This window comes from Triticum urartu, chromosome 7, assembly GCF_003073215.2.
Source record: "Triticum urartu cultivar G1812 chromosome 7, Tu2.1, whole genome shotgun sequence".
NCBI lineage: Eukaryota > Viridiplantae > Streptophyta > Magnoliopsida > Poales > Poaceae > Triticum > Triticum urartu.
In genome coordinates this window covers 509,837,520-509,863,704 of record NC_053028.1, presented here as the reverse complement: position 1 = coordinate 509,863,704, position 26,185 = coordinate 509,837,520, and the positions used below count along the sequence as shown (strand labels likewise).

Sequence of the window (26,185 nt, the reverse complement as noted above, 5' to 3'; positions counted from 1 at the left end):
CGTATTTCGAGATTAGGATTTGTCACTCCGATTGTCGGAGAGGTATCTCTGGGCCCACTCGGTAATGCACATCACTTAAGCCTTGCAAGCATTGCAACTAATGAGTTAGTTGCGGGATGATGTGTTACGGAACGAGTAAAGAGACTTGCCGGTAACGAGATTGAACTAGGTATTAAGATACCGATGATCAAATCTCGGGCAAGTAACATACCGATGACAAAGGGAACAACGTATGTTGTTATGCGGTTTGACCGACAAAGATCTTCGTAGAATATGTAGGAGCCAATATGAGCATTCAGGTTCCGCTATTGGTTATTGACCGGAGACGTGTCTCGGTCATGTCTACATAGTTCTTGAACCCGTAGGGTCCGCACGCTTAAAGTTCGATGACGGTTATATTATGAGTTTATGTAATTTGATGTACCGAAGGTAGTTCAGAGTCCCGGATGAGATCGGAGACATGACGAGGAGTCTCGAAATGGTCGAGATGTACAGATCGATATACTGGACGACTATATTCGGACATCGGAAAGGTTCCGAGTGATTCGGGTATTTTCGGAGTACCTGGGAGTTACGGGAATTCACCGGGAGAAGTATTGGGCCTTATTGGGTCATACGGGAATAGAGGAGAGAGGCCAAAAGGAAGGAGGCGCGCGCCCCCCCTCTGGTCCGAATTGGACATGGGGTGCGGCCCCCTTTTCCTTCTCTCCTACTCCGGAAAGAAAAGGGGAATCCTACTAGGACTCCCCACACTTGGCGCGCCCCCTCTAGGGCCGGCCTCTCCCTCCCTCCTTTATATACAGGGGCAAGGGGGCACCTCTGGACACAACAATTGATCTCTTGGATCTTTTAGCCGTGTGCGGTGTCCCTCTCCACCATAGTCCACCTCGATAATATTGTAGCGGTGCTTAGGCGAAGCCCTGCGACAGTAGAACATGAACATCGTCACCACGCCGTCGTGCTGACGGAACTCTCCCTCAAAGCTCGGTTGGATCGGAATTCGAGGGACGTCATCGAGTTGAACGTGTGCAGAACTCGGAGGTGCCGTGCGTTCGGTACTTGATCGGTCGGATCGTGAAGACGTACGACTACATCAACCGCATTGTGCTAACGCTTCCGCTTTCGGTCTACGAGGGTACGTAGACACACTCTTTCCTCTCGTTGCTATGCATCACCATGATCTTGCGTGTGCGTAGGAAATTTTTGAAATTACTAAGTTCTCCAACAGTCTCTTGTCTATGGTGTGATAATCTTGGAGCAACATATCTTTCTGCCAATCCAGTGTTTCATGCAAGAACAAAACACATAGAGATTGATTTTCATTTTGTTCGAGAAAGAGTTGCAAGAAAACTTTTGGAAATCAGGTTTATACCAACTGGAGATCAAGTTGCTGATGGTTTCATAAAGCCTTTACAAGCTCGACAACTTTTAGCCTTCAAAAACAATCTTAACCTTGACATATTTAGATTGAGGGAGGATGTTAGACGATAGGCTTGAGTTGTAACGTGACAATGTCACGATTGCAATTGTGTATGTGTGTGTTATCATGTAAACCATGGCAGGTGGTTAGAGGCGAGCTCTATCGTAGATATCTTGTATAGCTTGGATTAGGGGCCAAGCCCAAAACCACCTGCCGAATCATGTACCCTGTTGAGTATATAAGCACGCACGCGTCCCCGTCAGGAGTCATACGCTTTACACCCAACCTCTAAGTTTTACATGTATTCCTGATTCTCTTGAATTTGAAAAGGTCCCTAGTTCACCTTCAACAAAAAGAAAAATACTAATGGTCAAAGTTTGAATATTTTGACCACCACATTAGACGGGGCTCCACCTCGGAGAGTCGCACTGCAGCGAGCGCCTTTCCAGCCAACGGCTCAGCAGCAAAACCGCTTCGCCCACTCGAGCCGGACGCGAACGGCATGCGGCAGCTCCTCCTCCTCCTCCGGTGCCGTCCGCCGCCCTGGTCTCTGCCTCTTCATTCCCGCGGCCGTGCTGGATAAGCGAAGCAACAGGCGGCAGGCTCTCCTCCAGCTCGCGCTACGTTGGTTGCTCGCTCTGTCGATCCGATCTTTTCGGTACGGCTCTGATCACTCATGTGATGGCTTGCCTTGCCCGGTTGCCCCTAACATGCTCACAGCTGGTCATATTTCCAACTTGTGGATCACATATATAGGAGTGGGTTTCATGGAACACAACTCTAGGAAAAGCTATGTCAATGCAGTTTATTATACCAGAACTTATAGATTTTACGTCGCAGAACAACAACGTTTGTGCTTACAGTATTATTTTTTTTTTGCAGGAATCCACACAGTATATACATACAAAACACCCATTTGATGCCATACCTAACCAGCTAGGTCAACTTTTCAGGGTCATCATGGTGACCATGGCGTTTACTCCATACCCGCGAAAGCAGACAGCATCCGCACCTTTCTGCTCCAAGTTTCACTGAAATTTTGAAGTCTTCAGAAAATTCCTGAAAAATCATGAATACTTCAAGGGTATTCTGGGAAATCTTGTGATCATTTGTATCAGAAGTTTGAGAGAATCGTCCTTATGAAGATTTATGCAAAACGTCCGGTCAGTTCGACACCGAAGGTTTTGGGTGTTATGTGGACAATTACCACGGAAGTTGTTGTCTTGTGGCAAGAAGCCAAAAGCTTGCTTTTCTAATTGCCATACTTCTATTGACGTGGTAAAAATGATGGATATCGTGATTCAAAACGAATGGGAAACTTCAAGCAAAAACCTACGAGTCTGACCATTACTAGTAAATCACAAACAGGAAACTAGTCTAGTCGCCTATTATGTTACTTTCTGCTTGAGGCATAACTTAAGTTTTCCATTCCACATTATTTTTGACTCTAGAGCACTCATTTTGACTAGTTTCAGTTGATATCATCTTTAGTAGAGTATAACTGTCCCATGCAAGAATGGCTCCCCACTAGTCTGTTTTTTTCCTGATCAGAAAGAAGCCAAGCTAGCACACACACCACCACCACCATTTATAGATGCGAACCGCTAAACACTTTCTAGATAATCATTTGGAAAGAAGCTTTAAGAGGATTCACATAGATAATACCTTAACTCATTAACTGTATGAACCATTCCACCGTTGGGCCTGCGAATAACAGTGTGCCATAACAAAGAGCAAGATCAAAGCAGGGTTTATGCTGAATGGCAGGGCAATTCTCCTTTGGCAGGGACGATGATAGATAGCATAGGCCATTGACTCATCGTCCAGGACCTGCTACATTGGCATCCATGCCAGAGGAGAACTGCACTGTGATTCTCACCCTGAACACTCTATAACCACCATTCATCTGACCATTGGTCTGTTTTTAGTCGGCTCTTCGTGTTACTCTTTCGTGCACAATGTGCTTCTTGCCATTCACTGCATGCTACCATTGCAAATATATATAGGGAAGAAATGAGCAAGAAAATCTGGATATGCTGCTGGATATGCTTCCAGATCAGGACAATGCTTTCGAGAGGTATTCCTCTAGCTCTACCTTTCCCATCTTCTCTGTCTTTTTGGGCTGAACGGTTGGACCATGGAAAGAGAATGACCCTTGTGCTTGTGCTATCTCGTGCAAACTTATTTACGTAACTGCTGCTAGTTAAACAAGTTTGATTACTGAAAGAGTTCTGCCTCTAGCCATCTATGTATGAGACGACACATTGTGCATTAGAGACCAACCTATATCTTGGTATGGTAGTTAAATCCTATATAAACCGGTTCAGACTGGTTTTATATGTCCAGAAGTTCTGGTTGGCATTAATGTGTTGCTTGCAGTTTACTATGGACTAAAAAAAAAGTGGTTAAAACTTACTACAGCAACCAGAAAGGATTTTGCACAATCACAAACCGGAGCATAAGTCCAAAATGAAAATTATTGTTTTGCTATAGCGAAGAACATGTCTGTGTTCACCATTCATATGAAAACCAACTGACTGAGTGCTGAAAAGCATGCTAACAGGCGACACCGCATCATATTAGCATGGGTAAGGAGATTTAAGCCAATCCCAACAACACCGGCTGAAACAATGGAATTTGTATTCATGAAAGTATATTTTTGTTTGGTACGAGCTTGTTGTAGGGTTTTAGGTACTTTTGGTCTATGCCTAGTGCATTGGAAAATATGGTGAGAAAGGTAATTTTTTTTAATTGGTTCCTGATAAAGGGCAACGTATTAATATCAAGCTGATATCAATTATATTTATACCTGACCTCTGCAACAACACGATGTTAAGAGCAAGTCGAGACATTAAGGATCCGCGTGGCTAAATTATTAAAAGAAAGAAAGAAAGAAATCCAAAGCGATCAATGGCACGCAATAACAAACATCAACATCAACCACCGCCATTGACAGCACCCAAACTACAAGAGAGGTTCTCCAAAAACAGACGCCACCACTGCCACTTTGCTAGTGATGTTTATTAAAATATGACCTCGAATCAGCTAGCTGGAATGGCTCAGAAATTACATAATTTATGGGGAAGACATTTGCACCATCTTCTTTTATTGATTCATGCAGCTACTTCCCTAACCATACATAAACACACTCAAAGGTCAAGCAGATTTTGTTCTTTTTTCATGTGATGGAGGACCATTTATATTATTCTTTGTCGCGGAACATCCCCATGGATCTTCCTATTTGGTGCTGTCACAAGCTTCCTGACCTGTGGAAGAATTTAGTAAGTATCTGATTCTCCTGAAGAGCACTGAGCTTTACAGAAAGCATGTGCCAGCTGCTGCTGTGGGCGTCGAAAGGCCGCGTAACATACTGATCTTAAATTGAGACGATCTTTCACATGGCACTCGCAGGGCTTCATCTTTTAGTAGTGCAAAATGTACCACATGTTGCCAATATTTTTTAGGGGAAATACCACATGTGGCTATTGATTATTTTCTTGTTATTTTCAGATTTCACCAGAATTTGCCATTTTAGCGCATTTTGTTACGAAACATTGCAGATAAGACTGGGAAAATGGCAAGGCAGATATATCACACTACATTTAGTCTCACTGATGATCTATTCTGCACCAACACAAGAAGTAGAGGACATATTCCATCCCTAAAACCAAAGCTAGAAGATGGAAAAGGGCAAACGAACGCCGACTGCCCAAAGTATTACAAATTGCAGATAGATGCTATGGTGCTTAGATGGTACTCCGCTGTTCGAGAACATCGCTAAACATGTGGAAGATCCATCCAATACAGCTTTCGACAAGACAAGATCAACAGTAATGTTAATATTTTCACATGATCCAGATATATTTATGTGTATTGACTAATAGTGGCCAAATTAAACAAAGTTTGTGCATAGTTTTGATATTGCAGACCACACATGCCACATGGTAAGTTGAACAAGTTTGACAAGTAAATCCTGAAGTAGTCAGTTTTCCTGGTGAAACCCAGAGGGAGTAAAATTCATGCCTACTAGTACTTGAAGAATGAAACATGTTGAAGATGCCACAGGCACGGGTGCCTGGAAATATGCTCGGTATCCAAGTCTTCAAGGAAGGCAGATGCATAAGTGGATATGCTGATGCCAGCTTCAGTACCAACTGCCATTGTGGAATGCATATAAATACCATGTTGTTCGAACCTAGGAATGCAGCAAGCAATTCCACCCATCAGGTAAGCCAAAACAGAGCCCAAATAAACTCCCGGTGCATATATCTATCCCATCAGGTAAGCCAAAACAGAGCCCAAATAAACTCATTATTATTATCATGCGAGTTGTAGATTACTGGGCCATTTCTCCTTGGGCAGATCATGATTGGGCTTCGCTTCGTGCCAGCCAGCTTATTTTGTTCTGCCAAAGGAGATTTGCCCAGCAATCCACATTTTGCTATCTTTTGAGCCTGTTCATGCAGCCTGCTAGCTTACTGCGTCCTCCGTTTCAAATTAATCGAAGATCTAGTCTTGTCCTACATTTTATTTAAGTTTGGCAAAATCTATAAAAAAATATGCCAATATCTATAACATCAAGTACATATAGATAAAAATAACTATTTTGATGTTGCAGCTGTTGATATTGTTTTATATAATTTTGGTTAAACATATAAAGAAGTTTTTTTTTTGCGGGAAACTGTAAGAAGTTTGATTTAGGACAAAGCTAATATTCAGTTCCATTAGAATAAAGAAAGTATTTAGTATAGAATAATGTCTTTGCAATGAAAATATTGAAAAGCATACAACAAGTTTTGAAACATTGTTTCTTCTCTGAGAAAAGAAGTTGATGACCCGTAAGCCTTCCACCTCCATGCGGCATTGCTCCATTAGGCTTTCGCCCATTGCGGAAAATTCCTTTTTTTTTTCTGTTACTTTGAAAGTAGTTGCTTCAGCTTCGTCCACGCGAATTCTTGATATTCCATTTTCGTCAAACAAATGGCATCTTCTTCTGGAAAATGCATCCATCCACTCCCAACATATAGTTTTACTGTGTAGTACACTATTCACGCCCTACTTCTTTTTTCGTTCTTGTTTCTCCCAAAGTAAACTGAAGTTGAAGCTGAAATTTGTATAGATTAAATATAGTCTTCCCTATTTGTACACAATGAATATTTTTGTAATGCATGGTGAAATTTTCATGATATACGATGAACATTTTTTTAATACGCGGTGAGCTTTTTATACTACAAAAACATAGAAAAGAAACAGAAGAAAAGAAGAAAAGAAAAGAAAAGAGAGAAATGGGCAGAAAAAAAGAAAATAAAAAAAAGAAATAAAAAATAATAAATTCCGGTTAAAAAACAAAACAGGAAAAAACGGTTCGGGGAACCTTCTAGAAGGTTCCCAAAACCGACCAGGAACCTTCCAGAAAGTTCCCCAAGCAGGAACCCCACAAGGAAGAAACAGTAACAAGCCGAACCGTGGGCCAGCTCAAGTGGAAGCAACGGGCGTCATATAGGCTTCGTAAAGAGGTAATATCATTGGTAGTCACATAACTTGCGTCGGATGTGCAGTTTGATGCTAAAACTTTAAAAATACGGTTTTTTGGTCATCTAACTTGTGTTTCGGTGCAAATACGGTCACTCTGGCTGTCTGCACGCGTATCCGCCGCCCGCGTGGCACGCATGTTAGTGTAATGCATTTTTGCACATAAACCCCTTGATATTTAATTACGCACAAAGTCCCTCAAATAAAATAAAAAAGTCTCCAGCCGATGGTTTTGAACCCACTACCACCTAATAATACACTGGCATGTAAATCCACCTCACCAGCGCATGTTGACCTTAGAAGTGCACTACTAATTTTTTTAAAGGAGGCCATCGACTAATAAATATTTAATTATACACATATAAGCCTCAAGTGAATGACAGGTGCAATAAGATTGTGGTCAACGCTGTCAACTTTTCTTGGTCAATCAGATAAATGGGCCCAAATGCCACTAATTGGTTATTAAGGTTAGAGTCTAACTGGATAATTTAGGATTGGGACCACAAGTCAGTGGGACACTAACAACATGTTAGGCTAATCTATGCAGGGCCTGCATGTCCATCGGTCAACCATGGGTTCTTCACCCGCACGTGGATAGTTTTTCCAAAAAAGGTGCCTGACGGAGTTGATCTAGCTTGAACATGGCCGCGCATGAGCTAACCGCTGCACCAAGCACCTATTTGTGTTCATAAAGAGAGACTGAATTTTCTATTTTTGCAATAATGACGACTACTCATACCGTACATCTCTTGGCACATTATAGCCGTACTGAGTGTTGTACTGCGGTATGGTTGAACTTAAGTCCTTCATGTTGTGAGGAGCAGTTGGCTTGGGATTGTAACCCTATACTTTTGGAATAAAATTCCCTTTCACCCCGCAAAAAAAATGACGACTACTCGTATCCAAAATTTTTGGAATGAATTTCTATTAAGAAAAAAATTGTTAGAGGCCGAAATTTTTGAATTTAAACAAGAGAAGCTAGTCTAAAAATACATGGACGTAACTTAAATCCTTAGATAGGCATGCCATATAAGCACGGGATACGTCCCGATACGGACAAAGTGACCATATTCGCACAAGATGACAAGTTATGTGACCACAATTATGTATTTTATAAGTTTTGTAACCAAACTGAACATTAAGCGCAAGTTGTATGACTTCCAATGATATTGCCTCCTTCGTAAAAGGGTTAACTCAGCATCTTGTACCTTTCGGCCGTGTACTTTGTGTGGTTGTTGCTTTATATATAAAGCGGGACGAAAGCCTGTTTCGAGAGAACGGGCGTCATATAGGAACCACTATGTCTCGTTGTAAGCAAGACAGAGGGAAGACATGTGTCGGAGGCGCTCTAGATGGGCTGGCCCAGCCACGCGGGAGGCCACGGCCTTGTTTTCTTTCTTTTTTGTTTTCTTAATTTCGTTTTCTTTCTTTTTTACTTCCGTTTATACTTTCAACTATTTTAGATAAATAGCTTACAAAATATATTGTACATATAACAATTGAAAAAAAAATAACCAACTATTTGAAAATGCTGAATTTGTATAGAGAAAATGTTTCACATGTGTATGAAAAATGTATACAAAAAATATATAGTGTGTGTGAAAAAAATTAGATCATGCATTTAAAAAATGTTAATCAAGAAATTGATTTTTTTAATGTGTATAGAAAATGTTGACCATGTATTAAAAAAATCGTTTATTGTATTAAAAAATGTTAAACTTGTATTTGTAAAACGTTAATCAAGCATTTGAAATATTAAATGTATATAAAAAAATTTGACCCGCATTCAAAAGGTGTTTTCCCTGAAGTTGGTCACGCCTCCTATCTTAACACGAACTCGACCTTGGCGCAATGGCCAGAAACACCACCCACCACGGAGGCCACCTGGGATTGATTCCTGAGAGCTCTTTTCCCCTCTCTATTTCTCTTGTTTTACTATATGCGCTAATGGGTCGGCCTGTTACTATGGACGTGTCAGCGAGAGCTTCTTCCTGGTCTCGCTTAATGCGAGTTATGGCTCCTGGTGCGCTTCCCCCACTGCTTTATTAGGGGAGCGGCTTAACGATGCGCCCTGCGACAAAATGTCAACATAGTGCACAGGAGGAGGGAGCGACTGGGTTGGCCCACTTTGGTACTCGTTCGCTAGTACTCCCTTCGTTCAAAAAAACTTGTTCCAACCTTCTTTCTCAAATAAATGAATCTAGCACTAACTTGGTGTTAAATACATCTGTTTAAGGGACAAGCTTTTTCGAACGGAGGGAGTAATTCTTTTCTGGTTTTCTCTGAGGAAATGACTGTGATATTTAGTAACGAAAGTATATATTTTTGTTAAACAATTATAAGTTAAAAATGATAATGAAAGATATAAAAATGTTATCAAAAAATAAACTCTCCGTGGTTTTATAAAATGTTAGTAATTTTTATAAGAAAGTGGTCACAAAATAAAATATGTTTGTGAACCTAAAATTGTTCTTGATTTTCTTTAAATTTTGGATTTTCAAAATGTTAATTAATTTATTAAATGTTCTCAAATTTTAAAAATATTCACGGATTCTTTCAGGTGTTATAGAATTTAGAAATTGTTCTTGAATTAAAAATGATCTTAAATAGGAAAAAATGTTAATTTTTAAAAACTTATTTTTAAAAAACTTTATGGATTTACAAAATATCATCGATTTTTGCGAAATGTATTTCCATTAATTGTTGAAAAGTGAATTAAAGGTAGAAAAAGAGAAAAACAAAAAATGATTTTTTGGAAAGGAAACAAAATAAACCCAAAGCAAAACGGCGTAAGGAAAGAAAACCGGAATGTAACAAAGAAAACCGCTGCAGGAAAAACATGAAAAAAATCGCTTGCCCTTGCCTCTTTGTGCTTAGCGCTCGCTTTACAATGGGTCGGCCAATAGATCAACACATGATGCATAGAGAATCAAATTTGGTTTGCCTTCATTAGAGCCTCTCCAGCAGATCTGGTATACACCCGTCCCACAAAAATCAGTTTACATGATACTGCAAAACGTTTTTTCGATATGACTTTTGCTCCGGCAGAACAGATTCCATAAAAATATTTTATGATCCTGGTAAAATTGCACAAACCCTCAAAAAACATCTGCTAAATTACAATTGGGTCCATCTTCCTTGCCGCATCCCTTCCGTGCTTGGGCGAATAGGCTCGGCGGAAGTGGCAGTTGGCGGCATCGTGCGGGGACTTGGGCACCGTGGCCACGAGGAGTAGGTAGCAGCAGCAGCTAACTAGCGGCGGCGTTGGCGATGGCAACAGCTAGCTAGCTAGCTCGCGGCGGCGGCGACAGCTAGCTAGCTCGCGGCCGCACCTCGCGGCTTGAGCAGCGGCGGCAGCTCCAGCAGTGGCGGCAGCTAGGGTCCAATGGTTGTCGGCGTAGAGGTGCTTCGGCGAGGTTACGCTTGGGGAAGACCGTGGCAGGAGCTGAAACTTCCCTCCCACCAACCGTTTCTATGTTTTACATGTCTGTGTAAAAAAGAGATCAAATCCCGTGGATATGGAGGAAATGGACCACGGTTTGGGGGCTCCCTCAAAAAAAAATCTAGAATGGACGAATACACGGGATCTGTTCCGGACAGCAAATTAGCCTCCGTACCGTAAATCTACGGTTATTTTGCCGGATGGCTAGGTTTGCGGGATCTGTTAAAGATGCTTTGATGGGAGCCCCTATAGGGCGCCTTTGAGCGCCGACTTGAGGGATTGACGCCCACGCAGCCGCGAACTAGGCTGACCTAGGTCGCCTCGTTAGCTCCCCCCGCACGTCGCCTCGCTCGCTCGATCGCGGTTGACCAGTTGATAGTTGACCGGTCAAGCGTTGACTTTTCAAAAAAAGAAAACAATTAAAAATTGAGAAAATTAAAAAATCTTAAATTAAAAAATGTTCACAAATTTTGAAAGAAAGTTCCTAAAGTTCAAAATATTTCATGAATTAAAAAAACATTCATCCATTTTAAGAAAAGTTCATCAGTTTGAAAAATGTTCATCGATTTAAAAAAATGTTCACCAAATTTGGAAGAAAAGTTCATAAGTTTTCAAAATAAATTCACAAATTTCACAAAAAGTTCACGAATTCAGAAAAGTTTATAAAATTTGAAAAAAATCTCATCAATTTGAAAAAAAGGTACACAAACTTTTAGAAAACTTCATTGGATTTGAAAAAAAGTTCATTGAATTTAAAAAAATTCATTGATTTGAAAAAACACAGAATTTAAAAAAACATTCATAAAATTCGGTGAACTTTGTTCGTCAAATTAGAAAAAGGAAAAAAGAAAAAGATGGAATAACAAATGAATAAAAGGTTGTAGATAATCACATCGTGTGATTGGTTAGTTGGTTATCGTAGCTAGCTTGCACCAGGAGGTTGCGGGTTTTAAACCTGTGGTTTGCTCTTTTTTGCACCACTTTAAAACGAAAAAAATGGAAGGCAATATGGGCCAGCTCAGCGCGGCCCGGGCATGTGCGTCCGTTTACGTACACTGAAGGAATGGGCGCAAAGCGCACCGTTTAGGATTTGTCCTTCATTACACAGCAAGTTTAAAAAATAGAATAAGAAGACTGAACTTTTAAAAGAGCTTACATTTCTTAAAGGATGATCTTGTAAGAAGTTAAGCCACACCTAGCCAAACTTTTAAAATGGTTAATCCTCAAATATTTGAGAAGCATGGGTTGCCCCTAAAATTCAAGCAAGCGAAACAAAGTCTCAACAAAAGATTCATTTCCGTCCAATGCTCCCTCTCATTCGATCGCCTCCACACTGGCACCTCCTCTATCGTGTTCCTTGCCACTACGTCCCTACCGGCAACCGCGAGCATGTCCACTGTCACCCCGCAGCCCGTCGACCCCTCACCCCTCATTGATTCGCTTGTCGAATGCCACTGCAACCGAAATCTATGCATATCTTTGTTGCTCGAGCTAAACAGAGACGAAATCACAACACACCTACGACCTTTCAATCATCGAATTCAAATAGAGTGGGCTCTCTCGGTGTAGGTGATCATGAGTTCAGGGGGAATCAATCTCCTTGATGCGTGTATACCATCCCCTCAGCCCCATCGTCCCTCGCAGCCTCGACATTGCCCACAATGGCTCTCACCTCCCCCCTGCCAAGTGTTCGACGAATCGCCTAGGTACATTTTTTTGCTTTTTTTATTTGTTTTATTTAATGTTCTGCATCAAATTACATGATTAAGTATTGGAATTGATAGATGAAGAGGTTAAGAGATTTGTTCTTTGATGGCTCTTCGTACAAGGAGGAGGAAGAAGATGACAATGCTTTTGAGATGGTCATTGCCATGATCGTTCATGAGGAAGATAGGAGACAAAGAATAGGTCCTCAATTTTGCCACTTCTATAACATTTGTGATACGGCACAAGACCATGCCAAGCTTTTAAGGTGTTTCTTTGCGCCCAATACAACATATCTACAGAAATATTTTCGGCGGCGATTTTGGATGCACCAAAGTCTCTTTAACACCATTTTTTAGTGCTTGACCCAAGCAATTGATGACTACATCCATATTGGGAAGGGTATAATCCTTGAGGCGGTTCAAATATTGACACAAGCCGTGATCGGAATCTACAAAATAGAGTACTTGAGGGCACCCAATGAAGACACTGACAGGCTCATGGGTCTGAGTGAAGAACGAGGATGGCCAGTAATGCTTGGATCAATTGGTTGCATGCATTGGACGTGGAATACGGGTAATTGTAACGTGCTCCCTCTTACCCCCTCTTTTCACATGGGAGGTAAGAAGATAAGAGTTAATCAGATCACTACACAGTCAAATCAATGGCTCAGATCTATTATGTACTCCCACCTCTCATGTGAAAAAGGGGAGGTGAGAGGGACCATGCTAAAATTTGCCATGGAATAATTGTCCTGCAATATTGGAATGTCAATACAAAGGTCATTACAAAAACGTTTAGTACAATTGTACAAAGGGCATTGCAAAGATCCAACCATCACCCTCAAGGTAGTTACATCGGAGGATCTTTGGACTTGACACTCGCACTTTGGATTGTGTGGCTCTTATAATGACCTTAATGTCCTTTAGAGATAACCACTATTCAAAAGCCTTGTTGTTGGGAGATGATCCACCTTCCAGCTAGTCATGAGTACACAATGTCGTGCTATCTTGCCGACAGGGACCAAGCCAGCAAAAAAAATACCTATGGGGTCATCACTATATTATCTCTGCTACATAGGTGTCATCTTCTATAAATACACATTACGTAGTGCTAATTAATGAAGAATTTGTAAACATTCATTGGGGTCAATTGACCCCAGTGTCAATATACCAGCTCCGTCCCTGCTTGCCGATGGCATCTATCCTCCATGGCCACATTTTTTAAAACAATCCAACGTCCTCCAGGCAACAAGAGATTCCACTTTACATCACATCAAGAGTCGGCAAATGATGTTGAGAGAGTTTACGATGTGCTTCAAAAGCGCTTGCGGTTGTTCGTGGCCCTGCCGAATATTGGAAGCCACATGTCCTCTAGCAAATCATGATATGTCGCTTCATTCAGCACAACATGATCACCGAGGATGAGAGAGGAATGCTAGATAACGTTTGGTACATCTCTAATGGGGATCTTGTCGAGCCGAAATACAATGCAAACCGGATCTAGAGATTCCCCGCGGAGCATCGAAGGATCGAGAATAGAGAAGTTCGTTCCCAACTCCAAAATGATCTTCTTGAGCACTTGTTGGCACTGCATAGCAATGGGTTCTTGTGTCTGTATCACGCTTTTTATTTTGATTACTACTTCATCTGAATTTTTTTATGTGTTCGAATTTGAGGAAATAAATTTGCAAACTTTGAATTTGTACATATTAAATTCTGTGAATCTATTTTTTCAAGATTTCACTTAATATGCATTTAAATATCTAGCTGAAACCAAAAGATAGCAGAATTGATGAATAATTGGTTTTAGGGAGTTAGGTTTTAGGAGGTTGACGGATTTAAGAGTTCAAAATTTTTACCATTGTTGAGCTGGCAATAGCTGACTGGCAGGTCCCACATGCCAACGGTCATATCAGGACCTCAGGTTACTATCTCGGCCTTAAATAGCCACTTCCCTCCACCATTAGTTGGTTGGCTACTCAGATTTAATTTTTAACACCTGTCATTTAGAATAAACCATCCTCTTGAAGCATTTGAGAGATTTTCAGTGAGAAAATTTGCAAATACCCGGTGCCAAAGTGATTAAGCATCACTGAAGAATCTGTTCCAAATGGATCATATTTTAATTTGAATAATTAAATTTGTAAAATTTTAATTTTTACACGATGTTTAATTGTGTAAATTTAAATTATCAAGTTTTCACTTAATATGTGAGTAAATATCTAGTTGAATAGAGTATGTAAACCAAAACATAGAAGATTTGCATATAAAAAAAGACATAGACGATTTGACAAGTTATTAGGGAGCTAAGTTTTAGGAGTTCGATTAGGTCCACTTTTTTTAACTCCTCAAATTTAAGGAGTTAAGGTTTAATGGGGCGTTTGATTAGTCAAATTTGGGTTTTCAGTTAGAGATGCCCTAAAGCTAGGATAAATGGTTAATGTCAGAAAAGAAAATGGCCTGGCAAAAAAAAATCCGATGTCTTTGACCAATATTATGCACAATACCCCTACAAAAAATGAACGATCACACCAGCCTCGCTTTACAATCACCGTTACCATCGCCAGAATCTACAACGAAATCCTCTAGTCCAAAAAATCGCACTATCATTATCATACAAATTTTCTCATCTTCTCCCGGGTCCCAAGTGAAGCAATTTGCTCCTACGATCATGATGCTGAATTAACTATGACCATGGCAATGATGATTATCCCAAAACCCAGACTTTTGCAATTGCGCAAAAAGATTAGGTCTCTAAAGACATCGCAGAAGAGAACAAGGGAGCTGTTAGAACAGAACCATTGCTTTGGTCAATGTTTATGAAGGAGGGAAAAACACAGTGTGTTTTAAATCAATTTGAACTTAATATAACAAGAGAATCCGATCCCCTCGCAGGGCGCGTGGATCCACTGGACAGTTTCTTAATCTGCTTCGGACGGCAAGTCTCTCCGGCTGATAACTCACCCCGCTCCAGCCGGCAGGCAGCCGACGAAGAAACTGCGAGCTGACGTTTTATATGGAGATCCCCGTAATCTCTCTGCCCACGTCAGTGATCGGGGCTCTCCACCCGTGGAGCATGGGAAGATTATATTAGCTCCGCGCACCTCCACAGTCGTCGCACGCAACGTTTCTTCGAAGGTATTGGAGTTTGCAGTGATTAATTGTATAGACCTTCGAAGGTACATTATTTCACCCGTAAAAAAGAAAAACAGAATTCGAGGCTTCTCAGAGCATGTATAATGCATAGCCTCAGCGTGATGCTTCACATCCCTTCTCTGTCAGCGACCCGTCCGCCACAGAAGTTATTAGAGAAAGTTGCAGGCATCATTGTTTCACGTGCACCGTATTTGGTCGCTTCACGGTCACGGGTTCCATGGTTTCCCCGGCACGGCATGCAACCTCGCAACTGGGAGCACGCATGCGTCCACCGGGCCCTGCGCGGACCAAATGTCTTCGTATCTCGCAAGGCAGCGAGCAGTGGCATCAGAATCGCTGATCACTATCTTCAAGTACTTTTGTTTATGGAGGTGTGCCTTCGTCGTCGCCGCCCATACTGCCCTGCCCGTCACGCCCTCACGATGAAGTTATGGGGCAACGGGGCAACGTGCATGCATCCCGATCGAATAGCTCCCTGGTCGTGGGGTCAAGGGACGAGCTCATTGCTCTCAACACACATTCGACAAAAGCTAACTGTACATGGCTCCCAACAATCAGACTATTTTCCTGTGTAATGATTTTTATGATTTTGCAGACACAAAACACTTTTTATATACAGTATTTTCACCGTCCGAAAAAGTTTATCCATTAAATGAATATAGTATTCTTTTTGTTTTTTAGTCTGCATATAAGATTTGATCAAAGTCAAGCGTTGTAAAGTTTGACCAACTTTTTAGTAAAAAATATCAACATCTACAATACTAAAGTTGTATATTATGAAAATTAATTTCATCATGCATATAATAATATTGATTTCATAGTATGAATATTGATATTTTCTCCTACAAAGCTAGTCAAAGTTTACATAGTTTGACTTTGACCAAATCTTATATGCGAACTAAAAAATGGAGGGAGTACTCCCACCGTCCAACAACCAGCCGACGTAAACAATGCTCGTGATTCCCGGCTGGCTCAACCAGAGTCAGGGGCGAATTGTTAATCATCACTTGTGGTCACACGTGCAAGGAGGGGTCTATAGATGGAGACTCGGGCTGAGTTGAATTCCCTGCATCACAAGGAACACATTGGGCACGCGAGTTGCCTAGTTCTCCCTGCCTTCTATCGGGAGAAGGCGAGTGAAGTCTGAAATAAACCCTAAAATTGTAGAGCTCGATCAAAATAAACCCTGACGTTCAAATCTCTTAAATCGGTACCCCTGACCTTTGTAATCCCGGTCGTTTTGAACCTTAGACCCTTTTTAGGACAGGATTTGATGACCTGGCATTGGGAGGTTGGGATTGCTGACTTAGATCAAATTAATGACAGCCACGTGCTCACATACAAGCCGCGGCCATGTAGTCCTGCCCTGTACGAGCTCCACTGTCTCCTGTCCGTGCTCCAGCTCGGCGCCCAGTCCACCAACGATCTTCATGTCTCGTGCTTCGTTGCAGGCATCATCGTCCACGCCAACTTCTTCTGCATCGCGTGTCTTGTGTGTCTCGCGTGTGTTTCTCACCGGGAATAGATCAGAAGCACGTCTGTACATGCGTACATTTACGCGTTTAGCCGATGGGTAGAATCGGTCCATGAGCTTGCTCGCTTGTACGTGTGTGTTCTACTGTGTACTTATGCATCGATTATCTCGGATGGGTGCTTGGATCGTGTGTTTGTGTCTCATCGGATTGGTACGACTCGCAGCAAGCACGACATGGAGTCGACATTGGTACGACTCGCACCGGGCAGCCCGTGCGGCAGCGTCGACGACGGGTCGTGTCTGACCTGCGCCCCTGCAGACCCTAGTCCCCGAGATCGAGCGGTACGTCGAGCCGGTCGCATGAGGGTGCAGTCCACCGCGTGCAGAGCTACCTTTGGGGAGCAACAAAGACGATTGTCGCCTGGGCAACGAGCTCGTCATCGTCGGATGGTTCCCACTTCCCGGCGAGGAGGCTGATGTGGTCTTCAAGCTGTGCGGCGAGCACGGCGACGCATACGGGGTCATGTGGTCAGCTGAAAGGATTCGATTTACAGGTACCCACCTGCAGGTGTTAGCTGACTGATCGATTCCGGTCTTTCCCGACGCCACACAGGAATCCTTTGTTTGGATACAACCTCAAGGTTCAAATTGACCGGGATTAACGAGTTCAGGGTATCAATTTTAGATGTCGGGGTTTGTTTCAGTCGAGGTCTATAACTTTAAGGTTTATTTTAGACTTCACATGGAGAGTGCGGCACGAAATCTACGTGCCACCGGTCCAACGACTTTCTCGTGGTCTATCCTGACCCAGCGCGTGATCCGAGTATATACCGCCGTGAGCATGTAAAGGCGAATCTCTCCTCTGGTGAGAACCCAGTTGTATTCTTGGAGCTAGCTGGACTCAGTTTGTGGTTGCAGAATTTATTTTACATATATACTGTACTATATTGATTGTAGAGAAATAGGTGAAGTAGAAAAATATATTCTTTAGCCAAGCTGAAAAAGGAGAAGAAAATGAATGAAAAATTGGATTACCGTAACGCAGCTGGACGCCAACCAACCACTGTCCTACAGGTTCACTAACAATGCTTATCTATTCAATAATAGCAATAATAATAATAATAATAATAATAATAATAATAATAATAATACACTAAACTCTCTAGATTTGGAGCCTTCAGTTACGCCCCAGGGCGCGAATCAACCTGTGGTTGAGTTTGTTAGGTGAACAGTGGTATCCCCAACCTACCAGGGTTCAAATCCTGATGCTCGCATTATTCCTGAATTTATTTCAGGATTTCCGGCGATGCGCTTTCAGTGGGAGGAGACGTAACTTCGTAAATCTCAAGATGATATGCCTGCGTGTCTGCGTTCATAGGGATGAGTGTATGCGTGTGTATATGAGCGCTTGTGTTTGTACTGATGCTCAAACTTTATTTCAGTTTTGTAAAAAAAAATCCATGAACTTTTTTAAACTGCTGATTTTTTATTTAAGAAATGATGGTGTTCTTAGTTTGCAACATTTTTAAAAACTCAAATCTTTTTTCAAATCCATGAACACCTTTTGATTTAATAACGTCACTCTCTTTTTAGAAGAAATACCATCTCCAGCTGCACCCATCCTGATACACGAACAAGAAAAACACTAGAACATGATTAAAACCTAGCCAACGAAGATAGGACTAAAATGAAACAACTGGCCACAATATCTTGCTAGTGAAAAAAAGACTTATTCCCATGAGTAAAGAACGGTGTGACGAAGCGTGTGTTAATTTACATTTATACATAACTTCGATGCATGAGATTCCACGAAAGAGGAGAACAATCAAGATGTTGAAGATGGAGATGATGATGCTCTCCTCGATGACCAGCTGCAATTAATGGAGATTGCGATGAATTCCTGGGGAAAATCGAACGAGGTGATGGATTGCAGTTCTTGCCAAGAGAGAAAGAGCTGGTTGTGCCCCGAACACTGCCACCAAAACTAGGTGTCCTCGGACTAGTTATATTGCCGTGAAAAGGAGTTACCGAGACATCTCCCATGGGCCCACATGACCTGGTGGCACTGTCTGCACTAGCCCTGCATGCCTTTTTCTTGGTCATTTCGTGTTTCTTCTTTGATTTTTCTATGTATTTCTAGGGAAAAGATCCAAAAGCTCCTGATAATTGCTCTTCACTATGACTGAAGTCTTGGTGGCTAACATTGCTGGTAATTTATACTTCAAAATATATGATCAAAATGGATCGAAAAACAATTGAAACCAACATGATGACCCATTGTTTTCTACGATGCAAAACACATGTAAAAACACCCCACCATATGGAAGAAATGTGTGGCTCTAGGTACCACGAGGGCTTCACGGCTCTGACTACAGCAGACTTGATCAATGATTCAGTGGAGGCGGTAGAGACGATTAATTTGCTTCGGGCCTGTAGGCAAGAGCCGTACCGAAAACACGACACGACTTTCTTCTATTTGCTCTCTTTTTTCGCGACAATTCTCTTTGCTCCTTAATTGCCCTGCACTTTGGACGTCCGCCTACACGGCATTCATTAAGATACAAATGAGGTAAGGAGAAGCATTATTCTTTTACAAATACGCAAAGCTTGCATATCTTTCATTGAGAGCACTCGACCTCCCCTTATACTTCGGCCCCGGAAGCTCAGCTGATGGTTCGTCAATTCCTGATAGGAGGCCTCGTTTATTTTCACGCACATCCCAAAAGCACGTAGTACGCGAACTATATGCAGGCCATGCATGTTCCGATGGATCTGCATCTACTCCGGTTCGGACGGGTCGATTTCAGATGACAAGAATGGTCCAACTGTTAGTTATACTCAATGTGCAGCTGGGGCCTGTGTCGTACCGTGCGATCGCAGGAAACATGGACGAGTCAGCAAGACAGCAACCCCCCTTCTGCCCCGTGGTCCTCAGCCAAGTCACCTCAATATCTGCTAGACGACATGAATGCCTTGGCCTCGAGCTCCCGTCTGCCCATCGTAAAAATGCCACGAATGCACCATGCCATGAATGCCCCAACTGCTCTTCTTTTATCTGAGTGCACCATGCCACGGTCTTTTATCCGGACATGAGAGAGGCGTTCCGTGGAGCTCGTTTTGCAAAAAAAAAAAAAATAATAATAATAATAATAATTAAGAGTTTCAAAAAATGCCAATTTTTCTTCTGGAAATACATATGTGTATTCTTTAAGTATGTATAAATTTTCATCAATGAATTTGATTATTTGCATGCTACACAAAAAGACAAATATCTGACATAAATACAACAAAGAAAAAGCCTATTTCAATCTGTGTATTTGTCTTTTTTTATATACATCACATACGAATATACTCCCTCCGTCCAGAAATACTTGTCATCAATATGAATAAAAGGGGATGTATCTAGATGTATTTTAGTTCTAGATACATCCCTTTTTAGCCATTTTCATGACGAGTATTTTCGAATGGAGGGAGTATATGTTTATGAAAATTTATACATGTATACCAGAAATATATGTCTACATGAAAACGTTTTTTAAGATTTTTTTTGAGTTATGAAAGAGGTATTTTGGCTAAAAAAATTTATATATAGCTCAATAAAGCTCGGCCTCTACAGCCACTTTTCGGGAAACAAGGTCCTATAGGAGGGACCTCACTAGAAGCCGAGACGAAGCTCCACTGACAACATATCGGCCGTGCTGTCCATTGTTAGGGAGTGGCCTGATGTAATGTGTCCTCTTATACGTGGAGGGGAAATTGATTGCATAGATAGCAACTGCATTACCTGCACCAAATGATACGTAAGAGCAACTTTAATGGGACGACCCAAACGAACGGTGCATTTGTCTGCTTTTTATCTGTTTGGGTCGGCCGTCCGCCCGGTGTCGGCCCAGTTTTGCATTTGGGTCGGCAATGTGCCCAACGCGTCGACCCATTTCATGTCCGCATTCAATTTTTGAATTAAAAAAAGCCCGCGGCCGGTCATGCCAGCGGCCATGTCGGCCGACCCAACTCGCTCGCCAGCCGGCCGACACACATGCCAGCACGCAAAAAATGGTGGGACTTGGAGTTCGACCACGCCACCGCGGCTCCCGTGGTCATGCCCGCGTTTCCTCGAGCCGCCGGACGACGAGCCACCGACCACCGGGGCGGCGTTAAGGTCGATGGGCGCGGGCGCGGGTGTGGAAGGGGCGACCATGCTCACGTCGGGTGAGCACTCCCCGGAGAGGCGGGAGGCCTGCGGGTAGATGTGGAAGCCGGGGACCAGGTTGCAAGCCGATGCGCCGGGTGAGTCGGGCATCACCATCCGAGGAAATGCCGACGAGCCGGTGTTGGCCGCGGCGACGGCGGCTTGGACGAGGTGGTGCTGGTTAGGGTTTACCCCAAGCATGTAAAGCGCTTCCCTCGTTACAGCGGCGACGCGGGCGTTGGTGAACTCCTGCTACGCGGCGGCAGCGGCGGCCTGCGCAGCGGCCTCATCCCTCGCGTCCGCGGCGTGCCTCCGGCCCTTCCTCTTGGCCGACTCCCTTGCCCGCTGTTCGGGCGTTAGCGCCTTCTTCGGCTTGGTCGCCGCGGCGGTCTTGCGCGGGGCACGAGGCTTGCCTTTCCCGGAGGGGGCGACGGCGCCGGACGAGGCGAGGGAGGCGAGGCCGGCGGCGGCGTCGAGGTCGAGGTCGAGGTCGATGGCGTCCTCCATCGCTAGTTTAGGGGCTGGGAGAGCGCGCTGGCGGGAGCGTTTTTGAAAAAATGGGGGGAAATGATTGTGGCTGGCACCGACAGGCGGGCCCAAGAAGAGGAGTAGGCGCGCGCGCGTCCGTCTCGTGTCCACGCCGACACAAATTCGACTCAAAAAAGGCCTGGAATGAGCCGCCCGCGGATGAAAAACGGACGCGCGTCCGTTTAGATCGGCGCGTTGGGCCGCCACTTTTGTCCGCGCCCCATTAGAATTGCTCTAACGTACTCGTACAAAATGCCGCTGAGAATTTCCGACAAACATCAGCTGAGATCATGAGCACATACTCGTACAGTACAAAATACGTGACGGCCAAGCAGTCTCAGAAACTTCTACGCCCGCGTGCAGCGTTACCGTGTGATAGCAAAGCAACACCACCCGACACGCCCGACGCGCTAGGCTGGGCCAGTCGCTAGACCGCGCTCCGCTGTATATAAAACCTCGCCCGCCGCCGCGCCAACGCCACCACAACCAACCCCCGCCGCGAGACCCAGCGCGCGCCCCTCTCTCCCCCCAAATGGAGCGGCAGCCTCGGCCGCACCTAGCCGTGGCGGCGGAGGAGGCCATCGCGCTCTACGACGCCTGCTGGTTCCACCGCCTCGTGCTCAGCTCCTACTCCCCTCCCGCGCCTCTGACGCCGGCGCCGGCGCCTGAGCGGGAGCAGCCGGAGCAGCCGCCGGCGGAGGAGAGCAAGAGCGAGCTGCAGCGGGCCCCGTCGGGGCTGCAGCGGCACCGCCGGACGCGGAGCGACGAGGCCAAGGCCGCCGCGTTCCACGGCCAGCTGGAGCCGCTCAAGATCCCCAACGGCCACCGCGCGAGGCTCGAGACCATCCTGTCCGGGAAGGACGGCCTGGCGGCGCCGGAGCCGCTGCCGGAGCGCCGGAGGCCGGAGGCGCGGCGGCCTGGCGGGAGGAGGCGCAGGAGCCGCCGCGGGCGGAGCCTGTCGGAGCTGGAGTTCGAGGAGGTCAAGGGCCTGCAGGACCTCGGCTTCACCTTCTCCGAGACCGACGTCGACGCCGAGCTCGCGTCCATCGTGCCGGGGCTCCGGCGGCTGCGGGCGGACGAAGAGGCCAGAAGAGCCAAGGCGGCGGCGGCGGAGGCGGAGGCGGAGGAGGAAGCCTGCAGAAACAGGGCGGCCGCGGCGGCCTCCGACGCGGCGCCGAGGAGGCCCTACTTGTCCGAGGCGTGGGAGGACGAGGAGGCGGAGGTGAGGAGGGTGCTGAGCAACTTCAGGATCCCGGCCGCCGCCGACGGGGCCGACCTCAAGGAGAACCTCCGCCTCTGGGCGCACACCGTGGCCTCCGCCGTCCGGTGATTTGCCTTGACCAAGATGGAGGCAGCCCAACTTTTTCCTGCCGTGCCGTGGGTGGAATGATGAACTGTAAATATTTTTTGCCATGTGCATGCGCATCTTTTCAAGTTATTTTAGCAGCAGCTTGCGTTAGTTTAGTCACGAGAATGTAAAATGTATTCACAACTCAGGTTCACGGCCATGCAACTCAAAATGAAATGTGAAAATGTCGATCCGATTGACATCATTGCTGTGGGAGTACTAGATGAGATATAATTTGGTCTCATTCGCTTGAAAAACAAAAATATATAACATCCACGTCAGCACACACGCATCTTATAGCATCTTATAGCATCACATCCAATGGTTATAAAAGATGAATGAGACCAAATTATATCTCATCTAGATGAGTTCTAACAAAATTGATCATTGTTTCCGTGTCAGTGCCAAGAAAGCATTTCCGGTTGCTTTGAAGCCAAGAATTCTCCCATAATTCGCTGTGAACTTTTATCATGTGTGACGTGACGTGATCGGGAGGAACAATCTAAGAGCCGGGTGCCGTTGATTTGTGGAAACAAGGTAGCGGAGAAGGCCACTGGCCACCAGCTGCGTTGGTCCGAACGAAGGGAAATGATTCCATGTTGCCTGCCATCCGCCACAAGGCTCTCGTTCCGTGAGTTTCCTTTTGGGAACCTCCATGCAGGTTAATCACGTGACGACGTGCGACCGATGGAATCGTTGGGTTTGTTTATTTGTTGCTGAGTGGTTAGCACATTTTCCATGAGCGCTAAAGTATTCAGGAGATTAGGCACGTGAACTGTAAGATGCACGCAACGGATAGTAATTCGCTGTTTGCTTGTAGGTGGCCGCCTATTTGACTCGCTCTCACCAGATGGTACAGGCGTCGGGCGGGCATCTCCAAGGGCCCTCACAACTCCTGTAAATGTTCGGACTGAGGTGTCTGAAATATGAAAGTGATCCAATGCGGTCATGCCCACGTGTCTGAAATCGCACAAATCAGACGTAAACTAGACGATGTCTGTGGGAGTCCGGCAGTCCGTCACGTATGCGCCTGATTGTCATGTCTCACCCAAAAACCTCTTAGCCTCAGAAACCCTCTTCGTGTAAAGCGGTTACCGCACATTCATGCTGATTAGTTCAGAGCGGACGTGACTCCACAACGTTGGTGTCGGTCAGAGCAACGAGGCCGGATGAACGGGCAGGCTTGCGCCCGCGACCGGCAAGCCCGAGCAGCATTAACGAAGTCCGTCGCCGCGCTGGTAGGCTTGTACCCGTGATGGGTCGATGACCGCCATGGAGGCGTCCATGTGGCGACTTCGCCACCTCGTCGAGGAGCTCGCCAAGATCAGGGAGGATTGGTCGCGCAACGACACCTCTGCCGCCACCGGCAAGGGCAAGGGCAAGGCTCTTCGGTCACGGTCGGCGTTGGCCAAGGTGGCCCTCTGCACGACACAGGAGGAAGCCAAGCGGCTCCTTTCCAAGCGCCAAGCGGCGGCCGACCAGGCCTATCGCCTCCCTGTGCCCATCGGCCGTAGGGTGGATCACTCCGATGACAACGACGATGATGACACGGATGGCGAATGAGGTGCCACTGGCCATCCCGGACGGGCATACGAGGGCACCGTCCGCGGCAAATTATTTTACACTTTTTTTTACATTTTTTGTTCAACATACAAAATATCTTCTGATTTTATAAATCAGATCAAACTTTATGTCCTTTTGCATGAATTCCATCGTGTTTGCATGATTGTGTCCTAATTTGTTTGTACTGTACGGAGTTGGGACAAGCGTGGATGGCAGCTCCCGTATCACTCTCCGCGGAAACGCCCGGACGCGTCCGCGGACAAATACTATGTCTGTCTTAGGGGATAGCATTGGAGATGTCTTTAGCGTTTCTTTTTCTGCCATCAACACCTTTTCCACGTAGTCCCGAGGGTAAGATGGGGGGGCCACAGCGAGCTGGGCCAGGAACGATGTGACAACAAAGTCAACGGGGGAGAAGAGTTCAAGATTGACATGCACGAGGAGAGGGGAGGGGGTCCACTATCGTCGAAAATCAGTTAGGTTTAGAGGATGAGTGGAGGGGGATTGGCGAAGAAGGCTACCATGGAAGGGCGAGGCGGGCATGGTAGTGCTGCTGTGCAAGCGGCGATGGTAGACGGTTAGGTTGGGATCGAGCTGGATGGGTCTCAAGAGAAGGAAGGCGGAGAAGGTGGTGCAACTGTTTGATTTAGATGTTGGGTTTCTATCCAATGTCTGCAGTCAATTTGACTTAACCAATTTTTTTGAAGGCGCTTGCATAAGAGTCACTCCCTTACTTGGAAAATATCTTATGAGGACAACTTACTACGAACAAGTAAGATTTGTTGTATGAGTACAAGTACATGTATGCCATGATGGTTACACTGTAATTCGATTCATAACCTAGTGGCCCAACCAAAGCTTCTAATTTTCTTAAGACAAAATAACTCAGCCCCGTTTGGTAGCGAAGTATTTTCTAAGCATTTTGAGAATACTGCAGTTTTTGAGATTATCATAGTTTTATTTACAACGAGCTGTTTGTTTGCCCCTAATAACTGTTGTTTTAATATTGTAGTATTTGGCAAACTGTAGTTTTTTCTCTGTTTAATAAAAAGAACCCCCGACCTATTTAAAAAAAACAGAGCGGCGAAAAGAAGGGAGTCCCCTCGTTATCCTTCCCCGCTCCTCACTCTGGCTCGTTCTCACACCGCCGCCGCCGCCACCCTGTCGTCTTCCATCGGCGGCCATGGGGAAACAAAGAGATGGCGATGGAGAGACCAAAGGTGATTACTCTGCCCTCCATCCTCCCTCATCGCTCCTTCCCGCCTCTCCCCGCCAACCGCCGGCTCCTTCCTCTGCACGGCCGTGCCGTTCTCCACTGTGCATGCCGCTGGTATCTGCGGATGGCGCCGCGACGCACAATCTCCTCGATGCCGTCCGGCCTTGCTGACGAGAAGGCCGTCCCCGATTCAGGGGCAGAGTAGATTCTCCTTGGATAGATTGAGAAGCAAGATTTAGTGGCTTAAGGCTAGATGCAACCTAGATGATCCCCGGGTACCGAGCTCGAATTCGCCCTATAGTGAGTCGTATTACAATTCACTGGCCGTCGTTTTACAACGTCGTGACTGGGAAACGAGTTACACAAATATGCATGTTACAGAAGCATTGGCTATCTAGGTCGGCTTATATCTGAAGCCAAAAGAAAGTAGACAGCCAAGCTGCTGCTTGGTCGGCTTATATCAGGCTGCGATTTCAGAAATATGTATGTTACAGAGGCTTTGGTTATCTAAGTTGATGCTTGGTTACCAGCTTACAAATTTTGACAGCCAATCAGGCTGTGGAAGTGTAAATAGACTGTCTAAGACAAGCAGTAGAACCCCAATCTCGCTG

The 26,185-nt window shown here is 44.9% G+C and overlaps 1 protein-coding gene across 1 annotated transcript; it reads left to right on the top strand.

Annotated features, from left to right (window-relative positions):
• The first annotated feature begins 21,905 nt into the window (after positions 1-21,905).
• Positions 21,906-23,000, top strand: LOC125523899 (translation initiation factor IF-2-like). Its single transcript, XM_048688960.1, has one exon. The coding sequence runs from the start codon at positions 21,980-21,982 to the stop codon at positions 22,775-22,777; it is 798 nt and encodes a 265-aa protein (XP_048544917.1). The 5' UTR covers positions 21,906-21,979; the 3' UTR covers positions 22,778-23,000.
• Positions 23,001-26,185: the final 3,185 nt, after the last annotated feature.

Coding starts and splice junctions, on each gene's coding strand:
- LOC125523899 (XM_048688960.1), top strand. CDS start 21,980: ATGGAGCGGCAGCCTCGGCCGCACCTAGCCGTGGCGGCGGAGGAGGCC.